Source organism: Lemur catta, chromosome 6, assembly GCF_020740605.2.
Source record: "Lemur catta isolate mLemCat1 chromosome 6, mLemCat1.pri, whole genome shotgun sequence".
Taxonomy (NCBI): domain Eukaryota; kingdom Metazoa; phylum Chordata; class Mammalia; order Primates; family Lemuridae; genus Lemur; species Lemur catta.
The window spans coordinates 48,591,745-48,617,289 of record NC_059133.1 but is presented as its reverse complement, the minus strand read 5'-3'; the positions used below and the strand labels follow the sequence as shown (position 1 = coordinate 48,617,289).

The 25,545-nt window shown below is 43.8% G+C and overlaps 1 protein-coding gene and 1 non-coding gene across 3 annotated transcripts in view; one reads left to right on the top strand and one right to left on the bottom strand.

Annotated features, from left to right (window-relative positions):
- Positions 1-1,054: 1,054 nt before the first annotated feature.
- The window catches only part of PPM1H (protein phosphatase, Mg2+/Mn2+ dependent 1H), a 240,699-nt gene continuing 216,208 nt past the window's right edge, over positions 1,055-25,545 (bottom strand). The window contains exons 9-10 of one of the 2 annotated variants that reach the window (XM_045553452.1): positions 20,385-20,536; positions 1,055-1,138 (exon numbers count right to left, since the gene is read on the bottom strand). In XM_045553452.1, the coding sequence (XP_045409408.1) occupies positions 1,135-1,138; positions 20,385-20,536 (156 nt within the window). In that variant the 3' untranslated portion in view covers positions 1,055-1,134. Of the gene's footprint in view, positions 1,139-8,039; positions 8,351-20,384; positions 20,537-25,545 lie in introns of those variants that run through there. The other variant, XM_045553451.1, reaches the window with a different exon arrangement.
- Positions 10,601-10,704, top strand: LOC123640948. The gene has a single exon (XR_006736174.1). It is a non-coding gene; the product is annotated as a small nucleolar RNA U13 (small nucleolar RNA).

Genomic DNA, 25,545 nt, shown 5'->3' with positions numbered 1-25,545 from the left:
TCAATACATTTAAAAGGACTGAAATCACACAAGGTATGTTCTCTAATCACAATAGAATAAAATTATTTCTTCATTTGTAAAAGATGATAATATTTACTTGAACAAGGAAGAAAATAATCCAGATCTCAAGTACCAGCATAGGACATAATCAATAGTAAGAACAAATTACATGTATGTTTTTCTTTGCCTCATGGCTAGAGTGTAGCAAATGATGGGTTAACTCCCTCCTTGCAAATCAGAAAAAAAAAATTAACCATTTTGAATTGGTGGCAGATTATAAAAGTGATGATGTCCTAGTTTTGAGAAAATATAGTATCACAACCCCAATGCATCCACCACCAATGTGGCTAAAAGCTGAATGTAGGACTGTCTTAGCAATAAAAACTGGCAAATTTATAAACTGTCCTCCGTTTATAACTTACTAAAATCAAGATAAATGATTATGGATTTACCTGGTTTTTCCTTAGCAATAGGCCATTAGTGTTCATTAGTATGTTTAACTTTCTGCATTCATTCACACCAGAAAGGCAAGATCGGGCCACATTTTAATGAGTTAATTCTTCTAGTCAAGGTATAAAAAGCTTGACTTTGTAATGTCTTAGGACAGATCCTAGTTCAGATGGTTATGGCTGCTTTCATGCAACAATAGCTAATTTGAGTAGTTGTGACAAAGTCCAAATGGCCTATAAAGCCTAAAATATTTACAGCTGGGACCTTTACAGAAAAAGTTTGCTGAACCATAACCTAAGAACTAAATAATCTTTGGGTGGGCCTGGCAGATGATAGTGTAGGAAAGACATTGAAAAAACATGCGATCATCCTTTGATTTGCAAGTTTGCATAACTTTCTTCAACATGCCCAATCTTGTTCATCTTTAAATCCTCCACTCCTCTCTCACTTTATTGCTTTGAAGCAATTCCAAGATATACATTATAATATTTCATCTATAAATATTTGAGTGTCTTTGCATTGTATTTTAAGGCATGCAATACTAATGATAGCACTTATCTTTTTCATAAGTATGAGAATATCCATGCTGTTAATTTTCCTTCATATTCTATTGTCAGTTGGTAGATTGGCCGAACATTCTCTGACTTGTGTTTAAGGCTTCCATGAATGGGAATTTTCATTTTTTCACCTAGGACAAAGAGAGTGGAGATTTCACAGTTCTCTAGAAACTTCTCCCAACCTTTCCTTCTCACTGACGAAACTCAGTAGGGAGGGGATATTTAATTCAGAACTAAGATCACTATTTTTTAAGTTTTACAGTTCTTTAGTGTAAATTAGAGATGTCTGGTTACTAAGCATTACCGGTCCAGTGGCAGTAAGTATTTTGTCGATAGGGATTTTTAAATGATGAGAATTAAAAAAGAATACATATATACACTCACATACAATTTAAAAATTGTCTTGTTTTCCCTAACATTCTTAAGCAACACAGTATTGGGAACCAAAAACCATTTGACTGTCCCAGGGGTACCATGTAGGATAGTCTTACCATAAGGAAGGGGTTAAGGACCTTTGTCTTCCCCTTCTAGGCTTATAGCCCCCAAATGGTCATCATTTTCCTGGGTTACTAACGATCATTGTAAACTGCATGAAGAAGCAAGAAGCATACACGTGGAGAACTCTTGCTGAGATCCCAGCACGGATCATCAGCTAGTCTCTGCATTACTGCTATAAGCTGGTTCCCCCATCTCGGTCACCATACCAGGTTCTATATGGAGGATTATTTCCTGAGTCACAAGTGTATTTTCTCAATACCATCTTTTTAAAAAAATTATAGTTTTTACCACTTTGCCCCAAATCCCCCAGAGCCAAGTTCTTTGTGCCTTCTCACAGTTATCTATTACTCTGTAATAAATTATCCAAAACTTAGTGGCTTAAAACAAAAAACATTTTATTTGTTCATTGTTCTGCAGGTCAGGAATCTGGGCAGGGCTAAGTGAGGATGGCTCTTCTCTGCTCTATCCTGTCTGCGGCCTCAGCTGGAATGGCCAGAACAGCTGAGAGCTGGCTGGGCCCCCTCTTCTCATGATTGCACCTGGAGTGACTCATTTGGGGCTTGACTGACAAAGGCCTCACTCCCAATGTCTGGGCACTTTGGCTGTCTCCCATGTGGCTTCTCATCACTCACTAATCTAGTCTGACATTTACAGGGTGACTGGCTGCACAGAGTGAAAGCAGGTGCTACAAAGCCTCTAGAGATCTAGGCTTGGAAGTCTCAGAATGTCACTTCTGCATGCTATTAATCTATTTCCCATCTATAACAAACCCCGCCCCTTGATGGGAAAGGGAACATTTGCAAACAGACACAGGAAGCATTGCTGGCAGCAGTGTTTGGAGAAAGATTACCACATCTGACAAGAGCTAATCAGGAGAGAATGCTAAAAGACTCCTCCATCTTCCACAGAGAAGAAATGTCCCAATCTTCAGGTATCTAATCTGGGGATTGACTCTTCCCATTAGTTTCTACTCCTGAGTCAGGCAAGAGGCGGCATCAGAAGCATTAGGGTACATGGGAAGGTGAAAAGAGTTGGGGAAGTTTTGCAATGAAATCATTCTAATATAACTGTCCTCTGTCCTACCTGAGCTTTGGATAAGCTATAACCAAGTGTTAGCTATTTTTGTGAATACTGTGATCATTTTTAACACATTGTTGATATTCCTAGGTTATTTTATTTTATTTTGAAACAGAGTCTCGCTCTGTTGCCCAGGCTAGAGTGAGTGCCGTGGCGTCAGCCTAGCTCACAGCAACCTCAAACTCCTGGGCTCAAGCAATCCTTCTGTCTCAGCCTCCCGAGTAGCTGGGACTACAGGCATGTGCCACCACTCCCAGCTAATTTTTTCTATGTATATTTTTAGTTGGCCAGATAATTTCTTTCTATTTTTAGTAGAGATGGGGTCTTGCTCTTGCTCAGGTTGGTCTCGAACTCCTGACCTCAAGCGATCCACCCACCTTGGCCTCCCAGAGTGCTAGGATTACAGCCGTGAGCCACCGCACCCGGCCTCCTAGGTTATTTTTAACTTTCTGGATTCTAGAACAAAGCAGAACTAGCATTCTTTGACACCTTACCCCACTTATCATGGTAACTTTTCTCTGTAAAACAGTATATTTTACTAACATGTTGTAAGTGCATACTTAAAATGCCTAAGTGATTAAGGTGAGTCTTGATTCTGTCTTCAGCAAGGAGATTAGGCACTAACCCTCTCACTTAAGGATACCGCTTGGGAGTAATTCTTTTCTCTGAATTCTTCATGTGTTTACGCATGCTATCCATGGTAGTTTCCCTAGACTCAGAGGCATAACTGAAATGTATTATTAGTCTTTACTGCTATTCCTGGGAAGGTGCATAGTATTGGCATCTATTTCCTTTTGAGTCTGTGTTTACAGTTGATAACCTCACATTAAACCATGATACTCTCATACCATGCCATTACCTGATATGAAGAAATATCACAGTGAATTCATAGAAAATGCACACGAAAAAGTTTTGCTAAAGATGTCCTATATACATATATATATAATATTTTATTTTAAAATGTCATTGAGCATATACATTTCTTTAGCTTTTTCCAGGGGACATTGCACCTAAGTTTCAAAACACACAAAATAGATCCCCTTTACTAAACAGTTTTCATTTTTGGGTTACAAAAGTCAATGTTTCACAATCACAAAGCATAAAGGTACATGGTTCTGAAACCATTTCCAGGCAGATTTCTCTCATTCACTGTACGGAGGATAGTTTTGGAAACCCAGACCATGATACATTCCTTACAGATGATCTCCAGAATGGGCCTCCCTGGGTCTCCAGAAGAAAACATAGAAAACTGGGGGTAAAACAGGAGTAAAAGGGTCACCTCAGGACTCCCCAGACAAACACAAAATACTCATGGGAGATCAGAAGAGTGGAGGACACGGGTTCTCCTTCTTCAAGTACATCACAATAAAAAACAACAGCACATTTACAACCTTATTTGGTCACTGTCTACCTGGTTGCTACATGAACGAAAGTTCACTTAAGACGCAGAAGAAAAATTAAAGCTATTTACACAGATAACACTATGGATTTGAAAGAGCAGCACTCTCCGGACCGGCACTCAAATCTGACAAAAGCCACGGTGCTCACAGAAGAGGCAAGTCAGGCTGCTTGTGTAGTGTCCTTTGATAAATCCCAGTGTACACACACGTGCCACGTCACCCACACAAAACCAGTTTGCTCAGAAAAGTGGGCTATGGTGTCTGGGCTGCAACATTTCTCTGCAATGGTAAGTCCTCACAAATCTGAGTTCCTAACATAAAACTCTATCCTGCCAGAGATCATTTTACCATTTTCTTAGATTTGGTAACTTTTAGGGTCAGCCTGGTACTTCCTTGCGTAGACAATGACTCTCACTGCTTTCTCCAAGTGGCCCAGAGCACTAACTGAAAATAGAATCTTATCCAAGCTTAACATATTCACTCTGAAAACGGCAGAGCTGCTGGGGCACTTAAGGAAAGGTTAGGTCCTCAAATGAGTGAAAAGAAAACCACTGACCACTTGTGGCCTTATAAATAAAGTTGATTGGCAGACGAGGAAGGAGGGGGTATCAAGAGGAGAATCAGAATTATAAAGATGTGGGAGATTTCTCCCAAGTGTTTCCACTCTAGTGCTCTGGGTAAATTGAAAACCCTGCCCCAAATGGCCAAATTCTGAGGCTAAATCTGGGTCCGGGGGCTCTCATTCTTGCCCATCAATATCTACGTGTGGCTATAACTCTTCCCAAGAAGTAAATGAGTATTTAGAGAGAAGAGTAAGAAGAGGGTGGCCACAGCTGACTTCACAAAGCCCCATGGAGGTAAGTTGCCAGTTATTAAAAAATTAAACACCCCAAATCCTTCAAAACTGAATACTATCGAAAATAACTGAAATTTTGACTTTTTAAGGCTTTGTTCTATTAGACAGAGGAATATAGTTGGCCCAGCCAGATTTTCACCCTCCGTTTCCCACCTCAAGAAGAGCAGGTAGGTACACACAACCACAGCCAAACACACCTTCCACCCCCTGACTGCTGACACTGCCCTGATTTCAGTATTCCAAAAACAAAGCTTTGGTTGTTGCCTCACAAAACACTGGAGTAGGGATGGACTGTGAGTTCACTCTCTTTAAGGAAAAGTTTCACCAAATAGTGTGAAGAGCAGACGTCAGCCCAACAAAGAGATTTCGAGCTGAAAAAGCCTTTCATTAAAGGAAGTGGCCACATACACCCCAAGACAACCATAAACACTTGACTAGGAAAATCAAAAGCTTTGTATTAAACGAGACTTCCTCTGAGGCTACTAGGGCAAGCAGATTTGGCTGTAAGTCAGATACGCAAGATTTCAGAACCATATACAAATATGTTCTGCAGAATTTTGAAGTGTGCTGTCTCTTGACCTGTCCAGGAATGCTCCAAGGGCCAACCCGTTGTGTAGACACACTCACTATTCTGGAATGAGGTGAGTTGGGGCCCAGGTGAAAACTAAGGCCCAAAGTGAGAAAGCTCAATTCACAGAGCACTATCAGTGCTGGGTAGATGTGTCATAGCCATTAACAAATCATATTCCCCACTTTTGATTTGTTTACCTCATTTGTAGTCTTCCTCTCATCCCCCAAACACAAGCATGGCTTTATCTTGCTACTAAGATCTGTCCACCCAAGGAGGCTTATGGAAAGAATTCCTGGATGCCTTTCTAACTAAAACCAGCAGGAATAAATTCTCAAGATTTTAGGAGATTTTGAATTAGGGGTTTCCAGAGTTTTTCCTGAGACATGCCTTGGCAGTAAGTGAATTGGTAAGTTGAATAGAAGGTTGTCATGATATCTACACCCAAATTCTGACTCTGGTGGCTGGAATAAAACTAGAGAAGCTCAAGGTTGGGCCCAGGAAAGCAAAGAAAAGAAAAGTATTGGGAACACAGGAAAGATCCCAAAGGCAGCAGCGCAGGGTCTTCCCCGGAAGACTTTCTCAAGTTTCCTATTTATACATGACTTTGAGAATCAGAGCAGGAGCAGAAAGTGGACCTCACTGCTGTAGGATGCCCAAAAGCTTCCCCACAGCATCAGACTCTGCCAGGAAGGCAAACAGTTTACCATCAATTTCTCCCCAAAGAGATTTTGGGGATAGGTAGGTTTGAGGGTAGCTACGATTTACTGAAAGAGGAGGAAACGCTGTCAGATGAAGATGACTTCTGACAAGGTAGTAGTCCGATTCTTCCCTGGCAGCATTTTGGCAAAGACCTGGTGGGGTGAATTCCCACAGTACTTCACCTGCCAGCCAGGGCACTGTTTCCACCCTGTGGAATGAGTTCGTTCCTGAGTAGGAAGGCTCCAGGCCTTTTTGAATAAAGTATCTACAACTCCAGGAATGCAGTGATTTACTACCCTGGAGGAAAGGTTCCTATCCTCTCCTCTGGGGAAGGAATTCAAAAGACAAACTTGAGAACTGAAATGAGCATTTTGGGGGATCACACCAACGACCTCTTTCTTTACTGGGTCTAGAAGAGTGTTTAATTACAAAGTTGTCAAAGTGGTGACGACACCCCGGTAGCTCTGCAGGAAGAAGACTAGGTAATTAGATGTTGTTCTACAAGGTTCCCTGGAGCACAGCAGCAGGCTAGTCTGCCTAAGAGACAGAAGTGATTTTTAAAGTCCACTTTGCAGTCCCTCCTGGCAGAGAAGCAGCAGGTCCATCTGGCGTCCACTGCTGTTGCTGCTCCTGTGTGGAACACTCACAGGGGGGCTACAGTGGGAACAGGGGTCTCGGTTTCTGGGTGTCTAGAACATGACTCTCTGGGGAAGGGACGGGGAGCACAGCGTAAGAATGACCAGTCAACCTTATTCAAACTCACTTTCATCAAAGTGCCATCCCAAGTCGGCCCTGCACAAAGATAACGGGGAGGGTAGAACTGCTGCTCCTTGACAGAATTCAGATACTGACACTTAGTTTGAACTGGGCTTGGAGACAGTCACCGCTCATGAAACTTGAATCCAAAATCATCCTCAGACGAGGTATGGTGAACCTACAGATACAGTAAACTTTCCAAACTGCCCCATTAGACCCTGCTTTACACGTGTCCCCACGACACAGCAGGTGGGACAGGGCCAACCACTCCAGAAGGGGAGGCACAGACTCCCACAGAGAAACCTCAGGCCGCACAAGGGAGACGTTGACGGTAATAGAGAAACTGTTGGTCCAAAGAAACACCCATATATTATTATGAAAACACACTGATTTGGTGAGAAAATGCAACTCGGGAACAAATGTTACACAACAAAGACGCTGTGTCATGCAGGGCGCTGTCCCGGATGGCTGCCTTGGTTGTGTGGGCTGGAGGATATGGGGACAAGCCAGCCCGGGTTGGACTCTGACACAGAAATTCCTCAGCAAGGAGCTGGAAATTCCCAGTCCTGTTCTAGGGAAGGGAAAAAAATAAAGATTCAAGGAATGTCCAAAAAGAAAAAATCCCTGCCTCACCCCACCATTACCACAAAAGAACAGAGAGACGGGGGGGGGGGGGGGGGGGGGAGACAGAGAGAGAGAGATGGAGGGAGGGAGGGAGACAGAGAGACAGAGGGAGGGGGAGGGGGAGGGGGAGGGGAGGAGAGAGAGGCAGAGAGACAGAGAGAGAGAGAGACACACACACACACACACACACACACACACACGGAGGGAGGGAGGGGCAGGCAGCAATCCCCGAAATCAATCTCAGGCTTACTAGAAGGTGGGCGCTTACACTTTGAGACATGTTCCCAACTTTCCAATGCAGCACTTTTTAACCCAGAGAGAAAGTGGCAGCTTGACAGGTGGAAGAGTCACCTGCCTGTTACACCTGAACATGGCTGCCCAGCTACTCTAGATAAAATAAATATTAATATGATGTATGTGCCCCAAATAGGCAATGGCCACCTGGGAGGCCTATAAAAGAAACTAACAGAAATATAACACTCAGTAGCAGCCTTTGTGTTTTGCTCTTATAGAGTTGACCTGTTACTAAAGAAGACATGGAAACCTAACGGTCATCTTGAAGCACAGCCAGAGGCCTTTTGGCAGCAAACTCCCCACCTGGGCTGGGAAGAGTCTGCATCACTTGGAACTCAGCCGGGGCACGTCCCAGTTCCACCTTGCCGAGAGGCATCCCAGTTTTCTTCCCCTCTGTCCTCCCAATCCCCTGGGCCATTTTCATGACAGTTTGTTTCCATGTATTAAGGGAATGACATAAACAGAAATGTCATCTCCTGAGCCAAGTCGGTCATTAGATATCCGCCATCCTCTGTCCTTCAGGACACCCCGGGCACGCATCACCAGGTCCTGAGCCGCCAGTGTGTACCTGTGCAGGGAGAGGCGGGAACGAGAGAGTCAGTACAGCAGCGGGCAGAAGTGGTCAGGCGAGGCGGGGAAGGAGGAGGCATCACTACAGTCATATAAGCAAGTTTCAAATGTCCTTACAGTGGGAAAAAGCCTAGTCATCTTTCGCCAAAACGTGGGAACCGAATGTGAGACTTATTTTTAGATGATAGTTGGATGAGGCCCTAAAAACATTAAATAACCTTCTAAATTACTGTACTGCTTAGTCCTCTTTTGATGTCTTTGATTACACTGAGGAGAGTCTGATTTGGGCTACTGTATCTTAACAAAGACTCTCTCAGGCACAGAACTTTCCATAGCAAACAGTATCTAGCTAAAAAAAAAAGAACTTTTCAATATATTTATTTTTAGGGCTATCGTCCTTTTGTGACAAAGGATAGTCATTTTCCATTTGTGGTAGGGATACATCAGATAAATCGCCTTTTAAAATAAAAACTTTTTTAAATGTGAGCTGTTAAAAGAATTTTTTTTATAATTTCAGAATATTATGAGGGTACAAATGTTTTGATGACATGATTTGCTTTTGTGCAGTTTGAGTCAAAGTTCTCAGTGTGCCCATCACCAAGGTAGCATACTCAAAAGAAAAATATTAATGACAGTATATGTAGCATACGAATATAGCAAGACCGTGAGGTTTTTTGGTAAATGACTGATAAGCCTTGGTGTGGGTGAGCTGTCCCACTCATCCTTATCAAGGTCAGTCTCCTCTTGACCAAGCTAAGTACAACAAGAGATCCATCGAGAATTTGAAAATGAGATTGCTTATTGAGATTTAAACTGTAGACTTAAGGAAAAAGAATGACACTATAAGCTGATGGAGAGTATTACCGTTTAGAGAAAGACTAACTTGGGATGTTGTTTGGTTGGGCCTGGGCCTGGGTTAGCCTTGAGGCATAAAAAATGAGACAAAACACTGGCAGGTGTTTATCCAAATACTGATCACGGCAACTGAAGTCTTAGTTGACAGACTTCAAAGAAACAGTTCCACTGATAGGGTCATATCTGGTGTAGGATGGATTACTCTTTAAGCCTATCCCATTAAACATATGATTCACCTTTATTCTGATTTCATGTTCACCAAATAACGTTCTGATGATGCTCTGCCTCTGTACAGGCCTGCCGATGGGCAAAGGATGGGCTCTATCCGTTATAGTTCTTTGTATAAATGTCAGCTGGCATTTTGGTTTACAGATCAATCTTGCGAGCTTGGTTAAGGTGAGCCCAGCTCTGATAATGAATCTCTGCTCTGTATTTTGATTAAATCAGTTTCTGAATCTGAAAAGCTAAGAGCCAGGCTGGTAAATCACTAAGATAATAAACGTCACTCTATAATGCTCTTGGAAGCCAGCCTGTGGGCCTTTTACAAGGTACCACCCTGGTATTGCTAGCGACTTCGCCCTACTTGGAAGGTCTCGGCCTTGCCTTCACAGCTGTGAGTTATGAAATTCAGAACCCCAGGAGCCTCTCCATTTCTTCTGTTAAAACCCCTTGTGAATTTACAGGCTCTCATGTTAAAAGAGACTTGCACGGAGCCCCATTGTTCCATTGTTTAAGAACAATTGCTCTAGCAAATGGGCTCAGGATTGTGACCATTCCAAGTTGGACGGTTGTTGAGAATCAACTCTACTCGTACAGGCCAGGCAGCAGACGCAAGTGTAGCGTGCACTACAGAGGAAAGGTAGTAGGTAGGCAGGAAAGACACCACCTTTTTCTGTCTGTATTGACAAAATTATCAATTTTGAGGCAGAAATCTCTGAATTACACTTAAGGGAAGATGCAAGCAGTTAGTTGTCTTCAAGGGTTCTCCTCCTCCTGAGATCAGGAAATAAACAGAAAGGCCTCCAAAGACGCCTTTGGCAGAAAAGCCAAGTAAATGTCTCAAAATCCATATACTGCAGTTCATATACTACATTCAGAAGAGCCTCTCAGATGTTCACCCCAGGTTACTCTTAGTTTTATATTCAACTGTATATCTGAGATATAAACATGTAGGGAAAGGCCACCAGCACTATCAGAGTGACGTTTATTATCCTAGTGATTGCCCAGGCTGTGGACCTTAGCTTTTCAGGTTCACAAACCTGGCACAGTTGATATTTAGAGATGATTCATCTATTAGGGCTAAACACACCTTAGCCCAACTCATGAGCAGACTAGACGTAGGAAAATTATGGCAGGCTATGAGAAAAATACAGCTGACCATAAAAGACACGCAATCCTTTTGTGGCTCATAAGCATGATGATTGGGTTTTCATGCTCGTATGTGAGATGTGCCTCCCTCAAACCTCGTTCTGATGTCAGCATATTACCCGCCACACGTGAAAAAAAAAAAAGGGAAAAAAAGAAAGATACTCTCAAAGAGGTCAAAAAACCAGATATAAGAACTCAAGACACAGCTCTCTGTGGCTGTTTTAGTCTAGAGACAACCAGGCCTCAACAGGTCCTGTGGTCTTGAGGAAATGACCGAGAGACGGAAACAAGGTTAAACGATGCCTAACCGGCTTTGCTCAAGTCATGAAAGAGCATCGTCCATAGTTAAAAGCCAGAGACCACCCTGATATTGCTGAGTGACTTCAAAATGGTCAAAATTAGCTTTGGCATTTTAAAAAGCAAGCATTAGGTCAACTAGAAAAGATGTTTACCCAGGAAGCTCAATTCCCTGAGGGATCTAGATAATTAAGGTTTTATTCTTCAATATGGTTGTCACCTGTTACAAGATAACATCCTTTGAGACTGCTTCACCGTCCACTCCGTCTTCCCTTAGGTGCTGAACTTCCTGAGAGACAGATCCACTCCTGCTTCCTTAATTTCTTCCTTCCCACTTTCTTTCTTAGTCTCTTACCAGTAGTCCCAATACCCTACTAATCTGTCCTCTTAAAGCTTGATCTGCAGGCAGCTTCTCAATACTAATTCTGCTCAACCCTTTTCCAGCACAGATACTGCTGATCATTTTCCTTATCTCTGAAATCTCTGTTCTTCTTGAATTCTTTCTTTTTTGGGCTTTCATGGCCTAACACACTGCAAGTTCTCCTCCTGTGTCTGGGCTTCCACAACACAGACCGTAAGTTCTCTCTGACGCGCCTTCTCGATTTCCTTTGTAGGCCCCAATTAAGACGTAGGAAGAACTCAATAAATGTTCATTTATTTTCATTTCCAAAGTGGCACTTTCCCATCTATCACCCTTAGTTAATGGTATCCTAGTCTCTAAGGCAAGAAATCATAGTTCTTGTGAACACCACTTTCTCATTCTGGTATTATTCAATTATAAAATTCACAAAGCAGAGAGGGACTTTAAACTTTGCGTTAAGTGTATTTCACTAGTGGCACATGGCTAATTAAAATAAAATCTAATCTTACAGTCATTAAGACTCGATATTTATTTATTGTTAAAATGGACATATATGAACTTATTTTTGTTATCATATATACATACACACATACATGAAAACTTATTTTGTGTTTTCTATTTATTATGTCTTTCTCTCCTTCATTCTTGCTTTCTGTTAGGTTGATAGCTCTCTTTAACACCCCACAGCTGGTTTGGAAATGTTATTTTATTTCTGTTCCTTTAGCAGTTATGCTTACGTTTTATTTTTGTTTTTGTTTTGAGACAGGGTCTCTCTCTGTTGCCCATGCTAGAGTGCAGTGGCGTCATCATAGCTTACTGCAGCCTCAAACTCCTGGGCTCAAATGGTCCTCCTGCCTCAGCCTCCCAAGTGGCTGAGACTATCATGCCAGGCTAATTTTTCTATTTTTTTTTGTAGAGATGGGGTCTTGCTCTTGCTCAGGCTGGTCTTGAACCCCTGGCCTCAATCAATCCTCCCGCCTCCGGCTTCCCAAAGTGCTAGGATTACAGGCGTGAGCCACCATGCAAAGTTTTTAATATATAAGTGAATCAATATTTCTGTCCTCCTCCTGAAAATAAAAGGCTCTTAGAATGCCTTTTCTTCATCTTCCATGTTACTGCCTAGAATTTTAGTTTCACTTTGTTTTTAAGCCTCCATTAGTCATTATTATCATTTACAACCTATATTTACATAAATAAACCAACATTCCTTCCTTCTGGGTTTAATTTCCTCCTATCGAATACATTTTTAGTAATTCTTTTAACAAATGGTCTGTGAGGGTTCTATTTGGTTCTTTTCCAAATTCACCTCTTCTTACCTTATGGTTCTACTTGCACATGTTTAACTCTTCTCTCAACCTGTTCTAGCGTACCCAGGTTTTCTTTGGGGGTTGGAGGGAAGGCTCTGTTGTATTTAGTTATTCTTTCTCTTGGTGGGTGTGAAGGTAAGATATAAGGTTCTCTTCAGAAGGGCTTTTTCACTGTGTGTCCTGTGTTATCTACAGAGATTTAAAATTTGTCTTTACTGGGGATTTTCTAGTGTTAGAACACACGTTTATATTTTGGCTTAGGCTCTCCCTACCGCCGGAGTCGTCTGAGGTTTAACACACCTTTCCTGTGCCTGGGCCTACCCAGCCATTTCCGCCTCCCCACAGAACCTCCATTTTGGCAGGCATCTGCCCTCAGCCCTGCACCCCTGTGCTCCAGAGAAGGAAGCTTAGGGAGAATCCCCGGGACCTCTTCTTCCTGCACTGCTCCCGGGAGCTCAGATGTCTTCCCATGACTTCTCTTTACCAGGCTTCTCTAGTGCGTGGGAAACCCCTCCCTGTCCAGGAGCAGCCTGAGTGACAACTGACGGGGACTGACCAGACACGCATCGGGTAAGTGAACGGTGCGACTGAACTCTAGGACCAGCTTCCTGACATTCCCTTCATGCCGCCGGAGATCCAGCGTTGGAAAGAAAGTCAGCAACTGCGTTCAGGTAAGATGAGGTCGCTCACAGGAGCTTTCCTCACAATCTGATCAACTCAACACAACCCCAGGACCCCGAAGGGTTTTTGCTCGGCCCCCATACTGGGGCCAGGCTGGTGGCCATTTTCAAGCTCAGTAGCATCCACAGTCAGGGTCATTTGCCTCAGGCATGAAATCACTGCTTTACATCAAGACTAGTAAAGAACAAACAACTTTCTCTGAAGGGAAAGAACTGCTTCTCCTGCTCTCACTTTGTTCTCCAATTTCTACCTTACAGGGGCCTCATGGGTTGGTGACAACGACAGAAACAGGCAGGCTCTATTGGGTAGGGCACATATGTGTCATAAATTGAAGAGTGTAGGGAGCGGCGGGAGAGAATTTGAGTCACAACGTGAACTATGAGCCCACGATATACAGGGGAGCAGTAAAGCAGGACACGGTGCAGCCTAAGGCAGCGATGGGACGTGAATTCTGTTACACACCAGCGGGGACTAGGAGGGGACTAAGTGGGGACTCAGTGGGGCTGGCGTTTCTGGAAGCCGGATGCAGAGCCGAGCCCTCAGGCGGGCTGCATCAGAGCACCGTGGAGTATCTCGAGTGCTCACTCTCTCCTAGCGAAGAGTCTCCCCAGGAGGCAAGTTTTGAATTTTGAGAACATTTTTCTTCTCTGGCTGAAGCTTTCAATATTGATCAGCAATGGCTGTCGGGGAGGAACCCGACTTGGCAAACTCCACTGGGCTTGGGCTCCGAGGGGAAGGGAGACGAGAAAGGACAGGGGGGCGGGGGGCAAGGAAAACAAAAAAGGAAGGCCGAAAGCTCCTTTCACAACTCCAAAGCCAGGCAGGAGGAGGCCATAAATCCTCCATTGTCCTCCTGTCCTCGCCATTTCTGTGGCAGTGCTCAGCTCTCTCCCCTCCTCAGCAGACCACAAAAAGGGCTCAGGGTGTGGGCCTGGCTTGCCCAGGTGTCAGTCCCGGCTTTCCCACTGCCCAGATGGGTGACTCTGGAAAAAGTCCTTAGCCTCTTGAGCCCCTCCCCTTACTTGTAAATCTGGAATAATAATAGTGCAGACCCCCCAAGGCTCCCGCAAGAACTAAATGTGATCTTTGCGTAGAGCATTGAGCATGGTGCCCCACACATGGTCAGAGGTTAATAAATGTTAGCTATCATTTTCCTCATTAGATATAAAATACCTTTCTCCTCCCCACAAATTTTGCCTTAAGGCATTTACCTCTTGCAGCGTCTGAATCAGCACTGGAGTGTCAAAAATAAGTCAATTTCAGTCCGCAGGCTATCACCATGCCTTAAAGTCCTTAATAGCTCTAGGTAGGTGGGGACTTCTGTTTGCCATTTGGATGGTACAGACAGGGTCTTATAAGAGGGAGGGTTGGTGGCAGGAACTGGGGAATTAATGGTTCCAATATTTGCATATAAAAGGCAGCCTCCATCTGCTGACACCCTCAGTAATATAGTGTGATGGGAACAGGAGGAGGACTCCTCTTTGCATTCTGAGCAGGCCTCAGAAATTTAAGAGGTAGAAAACCTCTCCCTGGCTTTGGAATGTTGGCAGGGATCTCTGGCGACGGGGTGGGTATAGGGTCAGGTGGGGGGTGTGGTGGTTTGGAGACAGCCTTTGTTGTGCTCAGAAAGGGGCAACTTGTCCTGGGAAAGGGCACGTGACTTAGACTCACTGCTGGGAGCGGGGCCACGCATGTCCCTAGAGCAGCTCTGGTAGTGAGCTCTGAAGCAGGTGAAGCTGCTCCTGCCAGCTTCTGTCCCCTGCACAGGGTTTGGGGACCCCACTCAGGCAGAATACCCTGAGACACTGGAATAATGACAGCTGTTGTCTGCGACACCATCACTGCTTTCAGTTCATCTGAGGTTTGTGTGCAGTCAGCAGACACAAGGCCACACACTGCAGAGAGCTCCCCGCTGCCAGGCCTTTTCTACCTCTCTGCACCCTGGCACCAGTTCCCTGGTGTTTATTTTAGTTCACATCCCAAACAGCAGCATTTCAATACAAAGGGGCATAATAGACCATTTCCTTCACAATCCTCCCTGGCAAGCCCTTTAAAATACCGTGATAGGGCCACACTGCTAAGTGGCTACACAGCTCTGCCCCAACAGCCACGTAACCAGCCTAAATAGGACAGAAAAATGGGCTGCCTATGTGCTGTTCAGAGGCTGCCACAGCCGGGATCTCAGGCTGATTTCTGAATTCCTAAGGATCTGAATATGCTAACCACTGCAAAAGAAACAAAAATGCAGATTTTATCTAGTCTTCAAACACTAGATCAGACACTCATAAATTTGTTCGTAAAACCTGTAATAGATATGGTGAGGAGTTGGGGAGAAACCCCCCCCCTCCTTTTTTTTTGCATTTAGCCATAGTTTTGAAAACCATATAGCGCTGTTAGAAATTAGTTCTGCTAACTCACAGAAAGATTTCATAAAAAGAACCTTTGTCTTTTGTCAAAATAAATTTCATATTATCTGGGTAATGCAAACTAGCATTTAATACTTGCATTAATGCCAGCTCTCAGTATAGGTCGGTGCTTTACTATTAACTTTGCATTGATTAATCTCTTCCTTCCAAGGCACACAGCTCTCTGAGCCAAAGAGAGTGTGGATATGAAGAACGACATTAGAAGTGTGGACATCGAGGAGGTTTCTGTCAATAGAGACATACCCTATGGGTCTATGGTATACTGGTACCTACAGATTGAATGCCCCTCGAGTGTCAAGGCAGGAGGATGAAGGGTCATTAGGTCCAAGATACAAAAAATGAGGCATTCACAGACAGGGTTTGGGAGCTAAAGAACAGGAGCTAAGCTTTGTGAAGCTTTGCATGGGCATCTGGAATGGGAATCCATTCCATGTTTTCATGTTTGTTTCCTCCTGGCTTTGCCCACTCCCTTCCCCTTTCGTAATATTAACAATTTATTCTTTTCTGACAAAATATTAAGCATCTTTTTTGAGTGTTTACATACTTGCCTCTGTTTGGAATACTCTTCCTGGGAGACCCACCACTAAACCTCCGGCCTCACTGAGGGGAGAGTCAGAAATCCTTCCAGGCCTTTCTCTGATTACCTTCTCAAATCGTTCGGACCTTTAGGCCTCAAAGAAGAATCTTACTGAAATCGTAAGAGACCAGAGGACTGTGCACAGCCTGACCTCCAGCAACCCCACTCTAGAATGTTAGCTTGATGGATTTCCTATGAACGGTTCATTTCATGACCCCACAAGAAGAGTCAAAGAACTGCCAGCTCTGCTACACTTCAGGGCAAACTCCAATAAAAAGAAAAGAAAGGAAGAAAAAAACTTATTACACTCATATTCTGGCTCATCCACAAAGCCGCCTTTTAATTTTCTGGTTCCTTTGTTGAGACAGTTCAAAAGAGCAAAAGGACTTAAGATACAGCAGGGTCAGGAAGATCCCACAGCTCATTTTCATCCGTCTCTGCCCGAGAGGATGGTGTGAGGACCAGAACTTGGCAAACACGTCTTCATGCTAATCATCTCTGCCTGCACAGCGTTCTGGAGGGGGAGCTGCTATTTTAAATTCCTTGTTGGGAAGGATGTCGTCAGAGGAAGACAATGCTGGCAATTTGTTGAGAATGGCTGACAATGGGAGGCAAAAGAAAAAGAGAAGAAAAAGCCTACACACGACATAAACAAAAGCCCAACAACCATACGGTGAAACCCAAAAGTTCTGCCTGTCTCAAGACTAGTGCCCTGCCTCCTTCTGTCTGCTTCCTTTCTACACAAAACTGGGAGACCCCACTAAAACTCAAAGTACAACAGGCCCACTCAAAACCTCAAATGCAGAAACATTTTGTTGTTCTCTCACTTGCTTTGTTCCATTCCTTTTCCCTCAGGCTTCCCACCCTGCGAGTATATCTTTTCTTTCTCATTGTGTATAAATTAGAGGCTGGCCTCCTTTGGTCAATCCCCTCAGGCTTGGACCCAGCAACTCTGCACTCCCCCAACCCCCGGTTTAAACAAGCAAACCTGTGGTCCTGGGCTATATGTAGAGAAAAATGAACCCTCTGGCCAAGGAAGGCCTATTAGAGCCTCTGGAATTATAGTGGGCCTTTCCTCATCACAGAAATTATGACTTGGGTAACTTCTATTCATATTTCTATTTTGTGCAACAGGATCAGAACAGCTCCCAGTTGAAAGGGCACTGGCTCTTGGGACTGAGCCTTCTTTGTCCATATGTCTCCCAAGGAGACAGGCTAAGCCAGAGTGTGAGTGGGGTGCCTTCCTGCCCAACTACACACAGATATGGACGAAGATGCCACACACGTGAAAAATCATCATTTCACAGAATTCCTAAATTATGAGTTTAATCACAAAAATAGAAAAAACAATCCTAACATTCGCATGGAACTACAAAAAGACCCAAAATAGCCAAAGAAAACCTGAGCAAAAAGAACAAAGCTGGAGGCATTACATTACCTGGCTTTGAAATATACTTCAAAGCTATGGTAACTAAAACAGCATGGTACTGGCATAAAAACAGACACATCAACCAATGGAACAGAATACAGAACCCAGAAATAAAGCCACGCACTTACGGCCAACTCATTTTCAACAAAGGTTCCAAGAACATACATTGGGGAAAGGACAGTGTCTTCAAGAAATGGTGCTAGGAAAACTGGATATCCATACGCAGAGGAATGCATATTCTAGACCCCCATCTCTCACCAAATACAAAACTACTAAAAGAAAACATTGGGGAAATGACTCAGGACATCAGTTGGGCAAAGACTTCTTGACTAAGACCTAAATTCTGAGTTTGAAACAAATTAAGTTTCTTTGATTTCCCACTATGGCTTAACTACTAAGGAGCACACAGGGGTAGAGAAACAATCCTCCTCATACATCTCTTACCATCAGATTTTGCAGAACGTTTCCCGATTATGAATCGTAATGAACAAATTCCACAAATTCCACAAATTCCACATTGTCACCACAGCCTTCCTTTCCGACACAGTCAGTCATACCAACTGCTGGGTTCCTTGGATGCGCCATGTTCTCCCTCCTCAACTCCACCCCAGCCCTACGTTGCCCAGCTCATGCTTACTTATTCTTCACTTCTAAGTTTACACATCCCTGGCCCCAGGTTAAGTTCCTTTCTGCAATCCCTCATATTGTAACTCCCTTCTGCTTCTCTAACCCCCTCTAGACTTTAAACTCCAACAGGGCAGAGTTGAGGTCTGTTTTCTTCACAGATTCTTCCCCAAGGTCTAGCAGGCCTTGGCTCATAACACAGGCCCTTTTATAGTATTGCCCACACGAATGAATCTGAATGGGAGTTATTTGGCAAAGAAAAAAAACACCGACCCCTCAGTTCTCTCTTAGGACCTCAAAAATCAACCAGAATTTTTTTTGTTCTCCGACTTGATAGTCTATCCCTTACCAATAAATTGTGCTCCTCTTATAACTTCTCTTTTCACTCATTCATCTATCTGATACAGGATTCTTTCTCAGGCTTTGGTCTGTCATCTTCTCTGAAAGGCAAACTGAAAGATATTTTTCCATTTCTGCACTGTTTGTTCCAAGGAGATCCCTGTGAACCCTGCCTTTGTAGGCAATAGTCTCACGGACCCCAAGGGCTTGCTCTGACCTGGCATGAGGACACTGCCCATAGGTAACCACTCTTGGTGGCCAGATTTGTCACCATGGAGAGAGACTGGCTGGTAAGCAAGACCAGGCCAGCTTGGAGAGATTTTTAAAACAGTACTGGGTGTCTTTTAACTCCTGACAGCTGACTTGGCAAAGCTTTATGAAAACAATCATAGTGAAAATCAACATAAGAATGTTACTAACAAGTAGGATATAGAACACAGATTAAAACTAAAAACTTGAAGGGAGAAAAATACATCCAAATTCAAATAAAAGAATCTTTAATTATGGTGCCATCAATTCCTTGGCACCTGAGCAAAATTATACCAAACAATCCTAAGAGGAGACAGTTTAGCTTCACTTTTATCCTGAAAGAATTTTTGTTGTTGTCAAATATATGAGACATACAATAATAACAACAAACTCTTCTATTAGTGCTCACTATTTAACAGGCATCTCACCTTATCTATATGCATGAGGTTAGCATTATTGGAATCCCCATTTTACATGTTAAGAAATTTCCCCAAGGTTATAAGGCTAGAAGGGGCAGAGCCAAAATTTGAACTCAGGAAGTCCAATTATAGATTACATGCTCTTAACCACTAGACTACACTGCCTCTCATATTTCACATACAAAAAGATGTTTATAACATTTGCAGTTTAAACATAACACAAACAACCGTGTACCTGTATGTTTTCTCTTCGCTTGGTCCCTCTATGCTTACCATACTCTGGATTATTTATTAGATCAATTTTCTAGCTTACCAATGTTCTCTTCAACGATCTCTGATCTGTTTAATTCATAAAGTTTTTAAATCCTATTTTTATATTTTTCAACCCTAGAGATTCCATTTTATTTTTAAAATTTGCTTAGTCATCATTTTTATGATTTCATATCCTTGCTCATATTTTCAATGTTTTCAAAAAATTTCTGAAGCATGTGGAAATATTTATTTACATTTTTGACTAATAAATCCAATAATGCAGTATTTATAGGTCCATCTCTGCTGTCTCTGTTTTCTGCTGGCTTTTACTCATGGTGACTTGTTTGTGTTCTAATTTAAGCTGCCTTTCTCCAGAGGTGACTTCTGAGAGTCTTGTAGGGTTGCTGAGGATATTTACACTGCCACTATACTATAAAAAAATACTTAATCTTTCTCTCCTTTCCCAATATTTCCCCCCCCAAAAAATAATTCTCCAATGGACAAATGTCAATGCTGGGGAGCATTTGCCATCACTCTCATTGGCAGGATCAAAAATTGGATTATTCCTACTTTGGAGAATAGGAAGTAAGTGTGGGAAAGATATACTGCTGAAATTCTAACAAATCAAATTCTTTACCATGTGTATCCGGGTTCAATTTAAGGAGAATTTTTATTTGGCCAAGAAAGTATCTTTAATAAGAAAGGTTCTTCTGCATTTTGGTTACTGAACTGTCCATACCAGCCTCTACTCTAAATCATGAATGGTGAGAACTGCACGATTATTTATTTCAGTCATGTCATGCAAGACTGCTTCAGGAACAACCCTACAGTTACAGGAACGTACAAACCTGTGAGGATCATCTGGGTCACAATTAGGAAGAAACTGAGTGATTGCTTCGGCTACTTCTTCATTTGATAAAACATCCCAGAGTCCATCAGTGGCCAAGATCAGCACATCATCGGCTCCGTGCTCATATTTGGAGAGATCGTAGATTCTTACCTGAAAAGAACAGGAATACTGCTGCTTAAGAAATTGGGAGCAAACTATATTCCCCAACAAATTGACTTCTGACTTCCCTTCCCGTTTCCTGCCAAGCCTAGTGGTTGTTAGGGTATGCACTGTAAGGTACTTAATTATACAGTGAGCTCTGTGCCCAGGGTCAGCCTCCCTTGCAGACCTGCTATACAGACATATGGGGCCCAATGCACAACTGTGAATGAGCTTACGAGGCGGGCTTAATAACTGACAAGGCAGAAATTAATTGAGAATGAAACGCCTGAGGTAGAGGTGGAATGATGACTTACAAGTGGATATTGTGCTAGCCAGATCATCAGCAAGGGGCTTCCTTGCTGGTCTTCCTTAACATATTAACTCAGCAAACATTTATTAAGGGTCTACCCTGTGCCAGATGCTATAAATACAAAGATGAGTAACAGATTTTCCTACTTCAGAAGAGCTCCCAGTCTGTGGGGGAGATAAAGCCAACTTAGCATCCTTAGTAAGTGCGCTGTATGTATCTGTATCTGTCTGGGACTATGGAGATGGACTTCATTAAATGCACTCACTTGAAACCCTTCTTGCCTCACCTGCTCTGAGCCCCAAGGGGCCAACTCCTTTCATATAACGATGGGGCTCTGACACCATGCCCAGGCTTGAGGCGCCCCAATCTAGGCTAAGTTACAGAGGATACATGCTCAGTCTGAATTTCCAAAGTGTGTCATTGTCTTGACAAACTTTAAGTCTTTCCTCAACTCTAGTACCTTGAATAACTTGGACATTTCAACATGCACCCAAGCTCTTCATAAAGAATGAAGTACCTGTGGCAAAACTAATAAGAATAAAAATCAAGCCTTGCTGGGGACAGGCCACAGCTCTGGGTTCACTCTGCTTTGGTGGGGGTGGGGAGCGTAGGGAAGAGCGAAGTTTGGGGTTTCATTGCTATATTCCTTCCTAATTTGGCAGAATGGACCCTGCTCACACCACTTCACAAACTGAGGACAAAGCAGATCAATTTAACCAGTCTCCTTCAACCCCCTCATTCCTTGGTCCTATCTTGTAAAAGCAAGTGTGAGTGAAAGCTATGGGTCAGGGCAGGGCAGGGGAGAGAGATGAAAGAGGAGGTAGCATAAGTTGCTGTTCTCGTGTCCCCTCACACAGCCACTGCTATGTCATCTCAGATCTAGAGACAATACAATTCTACGAGGCCTAGAGAGTGTTCAAATCCAGGTTTTCGAAAGCTAGGCCTCCTATGTTGCGGAAACGGTTGCCCAGGCTAGTGACGCCCTACTGTGGGGCTGTGGGCTTACAGCCTACACCCGCAGCAGCAAACAACAAAATGCCTACCCACGGGGCCCGTGGTAAAGGAGCTCAAATGAAGAGCAGCCGCCAGGTGCCAGGGCTCTGTGGCCTGCGAACTTGATGGCAGCGATCAGCTAATGGCCCAGCACATGGGCCACGTCCGGGGGATGAGCACGCAGGGCTATACTGCCCTGCCTGTTAACATCTTTTTTTCAGAAGGCACGTTCACTTAAGGCTAAGTTTATGTTCTGGAGAAGGCAGTGAGCCTTATGAGTCAAATTAAAGAAAACAGGAAGGGGGAACTTAAGTTTCCAACAGACCAGAAAGTCCCAAATGCCAGAATTCTATCCTCAGGCCGCTAAGTCATGTGGTCTGTACTATATCAGAAGCAACCTAACCCCCTTTGTTTTATTTTCTGTGGTTCCTGGGTATGTTAGAGCCAGTGTTTCTCAAATGTTAATGTGTTTACAAATCAGCGAGGGATTCTGTTAAACTACAGATTCTAATTCAGTTCTCGGGGGAGGGACGCTTGAGAATCTGCGGTTCTAACTCCCTCCCAGGTGATGCCCACGCTGCAGGTCCACGGACCACACTTTGAGTAGCAAGGCCGTAGAGGACTCCTACTGGGCCAGGTTTGTAAACAAGAAAATCAAAGGCTCAGCGGATTCCCTGATGCCTGTGTAGACTTGCTCCCTAGAGCAGAGAGCAGGTTATAGAGAAGACAGAAAACGTCACCCCTGGGCTCCCAACTTCAAATCCTGGCTCACTGGGTTGTTACTATCAGGATGCAACAACATAGCTTAAGAGAGACTGCTAGCTTCTTATTGGGGTGTATCTGCAATAAATTTCTGTGATAATTTGAGTTCCGCAGGATAACACATATTAAGTAACAAGAGGTGGGGAGATGTGGATGTCAGGTGGCCCAATCTTATGCTTGGGCCAATCTTAGCTAAACAGGAGATTCAATTTGCTTTCCAGCTCCTTCTGAAAGAGAAGTTGCCATGTCTGTAGATAGCATCCATTTGATTTCAGAATCTGCCCTCTGAGCAGGGTGCCAAAACCACTTCAAAAGTGCTTTTCTGCTGACCCAAGGAGTGTGACAGGTTGTTAGAGCTGAAGTTGTCCTGTCCACTACTGAAATGGAAATTTGGCCAACAGAATGGGTGGGGATGATACACACAAACATGTTACAAAATGCCACTCGCCAATTCTGCCAATAAATGCAATCCTTCCCTAATTCCACTATTCACATTTCCACACTCAGCTCCCTAATGTAGTTTCATTAGCCAACCTGAAAATCCCTTTTAATACCATTCTCTGTGTCATTTTTATGTAAATAATAAAAAACTGATCACAACCCTATTCCCTGAGGCACTCCCCAATTAACATCCTTTTAGGTTTTTACGGCTGCCCTTTGTTTCCTGCCCTGCAGCCAATTTCCAAAGGTCTTTGCCAACTTTCCACTTACAGTTTGTGTCTTATACACTAACCTGTGACGCAGAACATTTTCTGAAAACGCTTTTGGACAGATTGGACTGCTGCGCAAGTCATCCCCTTGCACGCCCACCCTCCCCAGCAGCCAGGGCTTCAAAGGATTCCAGCAGGCTATGGGGTCCTGCCCTTCCCTCCCTGAAGCTGTTGTCAGCCCTTTGCAATCAGACCATACACTCACCTCCCCAGTTCCTCTGTTCAATTCCTTAAATAGTTTCTCAATGTTCCAGAAAGCCTCACATCAAACTAATGGGCTCTGAGGCTTCCCAGAACTCAGACATCTGGAAGGGAGTCTCTGCAGACCCCGGAGGGGACAGGTGTGCTACAGAAAGGTCTTTGTCCATGGTGAGGCTGGGGAACATGCATCAGGGCTTCTAGTGGCTCTTTCCTGTGTTCCCATCAGCCAAGAAAGGGAGAGAAAGGCCACATAAATCCTTGGGATTTTTGTAGTTTCTCAAAGCAGCAGCTGAGCAGCTGAGAAACGGGGCCTGAGTGGGCCCACCTGCCTTCCTGCTGCCTCCATTACACATTTATTGAGCACTTACTACGGGCCAACCATTTTGGTACTAGGGATACAGAGAACAAAAGTGACAAAGTCACAACTTCTAAACTAGTAGATGAGATAGACACATAAATAAACTATAGTGTCAGAAGATAATAAGTGCTCTGAAGAAAACCCTAGCAGGCTAAGGAGAACAATGGAGAGCCATTTTAGAAGTGGTCATGGTGGCCTCTCTGGGAAAGCGCCATCTGCACAAGTGAGGCGATTTCCCATGGGTTCCGACTTGCATCCTCCCTCCCTTCCTTCCTCCCTTCCGGTACCTGCTACTCCGTGTTAGACTGGTGGCGAAGAGGGAGGGCTGAAAGGGGTGGGTGCCACCTTGTGTTGCCAAAGGAATCGTGAAGGGGACCAGCGAGCAGCCATCTGTCTTTGCCCTGGCCTTCTGCAGGCACAATGCTTTCCACCCACTAATATAATATTTACTAATATCTATGTGTACACATCTGGGTTCACTTGTCTGTCCCTTCCACAAGATTATTCTTAAACTTGAATGTGTTTAAGAATCATTTGGAGTGCTACTTAACTAAATTCAGATTCAAAGTCTGTTAGTGCAGATCTGAGCTGGGGCCCAGGCATCAGCATCCTTAAACAAGGACGCCAGGTAATTCTGATGCAGGTGGTGGGGAGCGGGGGAGAGGGGATCTTACTTTGAAAATGCGGTAATAGGCAATAATCTCCTCTAGGGGCATGCTCTGTCTTGTTCTGTTTGTTTCTGGGCCCAGAACAGAGCACAGAGCCTAGCCCTTGGTAATCACTCAATTCATAACCAAAGAAAGAATTTCCCTTATTGGACATTCACGCCGTCCAGCTTACAACGAATACCCAAGGAGTTGGTCAACTTATCATCCCCCCAAAATTCAACTTCTGAGGGCCAGAGATTTCAATCTGCATTTCTTCTGCGGGCCTAAGTGTCTTCTATGGTATATGCCACAGTAGATCTTCAGTACACACTTGCTGACACAAAGAATGACTAGGGTAAGAAGGGGGACAGAAAAAAATTAAACATATAAGATCCCTTCAGAAGACCCCCTAATTTCATGGTGACACAACCGATTTAGCTTATTAACTCAGGTACTTCCAAATAGTCACCAGAATGCAACATGCTGGTATTTAGCAGAAGCGGTAAACTCTTTCCTTTTCTCCCCCTGTCCTCAGTGGAGCTGCCAACAAACAAAAAACGCTCCGTGTCGAGGACCAGGAAGAATTCCGGGGACAAACGAGAGCCTTGGCTAACGTGCCCGGAATGAGCCAAGTGCTGACTGTTGTCACAGGGCCCTCAGCTTCAGAGCACTTAGAGATGTCCTTAATGTCATCACTGGGCACTTATTTTACACAGGAGCCTGTGATAAGCGACTCTAATACAGAAGCTCCACTTAGCGCCCAGCCGCAGGCTGCTGTTTCAGCATGTGGGTGCACTGTAGATAAACTGAGTTGCCTCAAGTCCATTCAAGAGGCAGGTAAGGCACAAACACAGTGACCATACATCTTTTTATTTATTTTTTTTATGGGGGGTGGAGGAGTGAAATTCAATTTCCTTTTTTTTTTTTTGAGACAGAGTCTCACTCTGTCGCTCTGGGTAGAGTACAGTGGCACCATCAACTCCAACTCCTGGGCTCAAGGGATCCTCCTGCCTCAGCCTCCCGAGTAGCTGGGACTA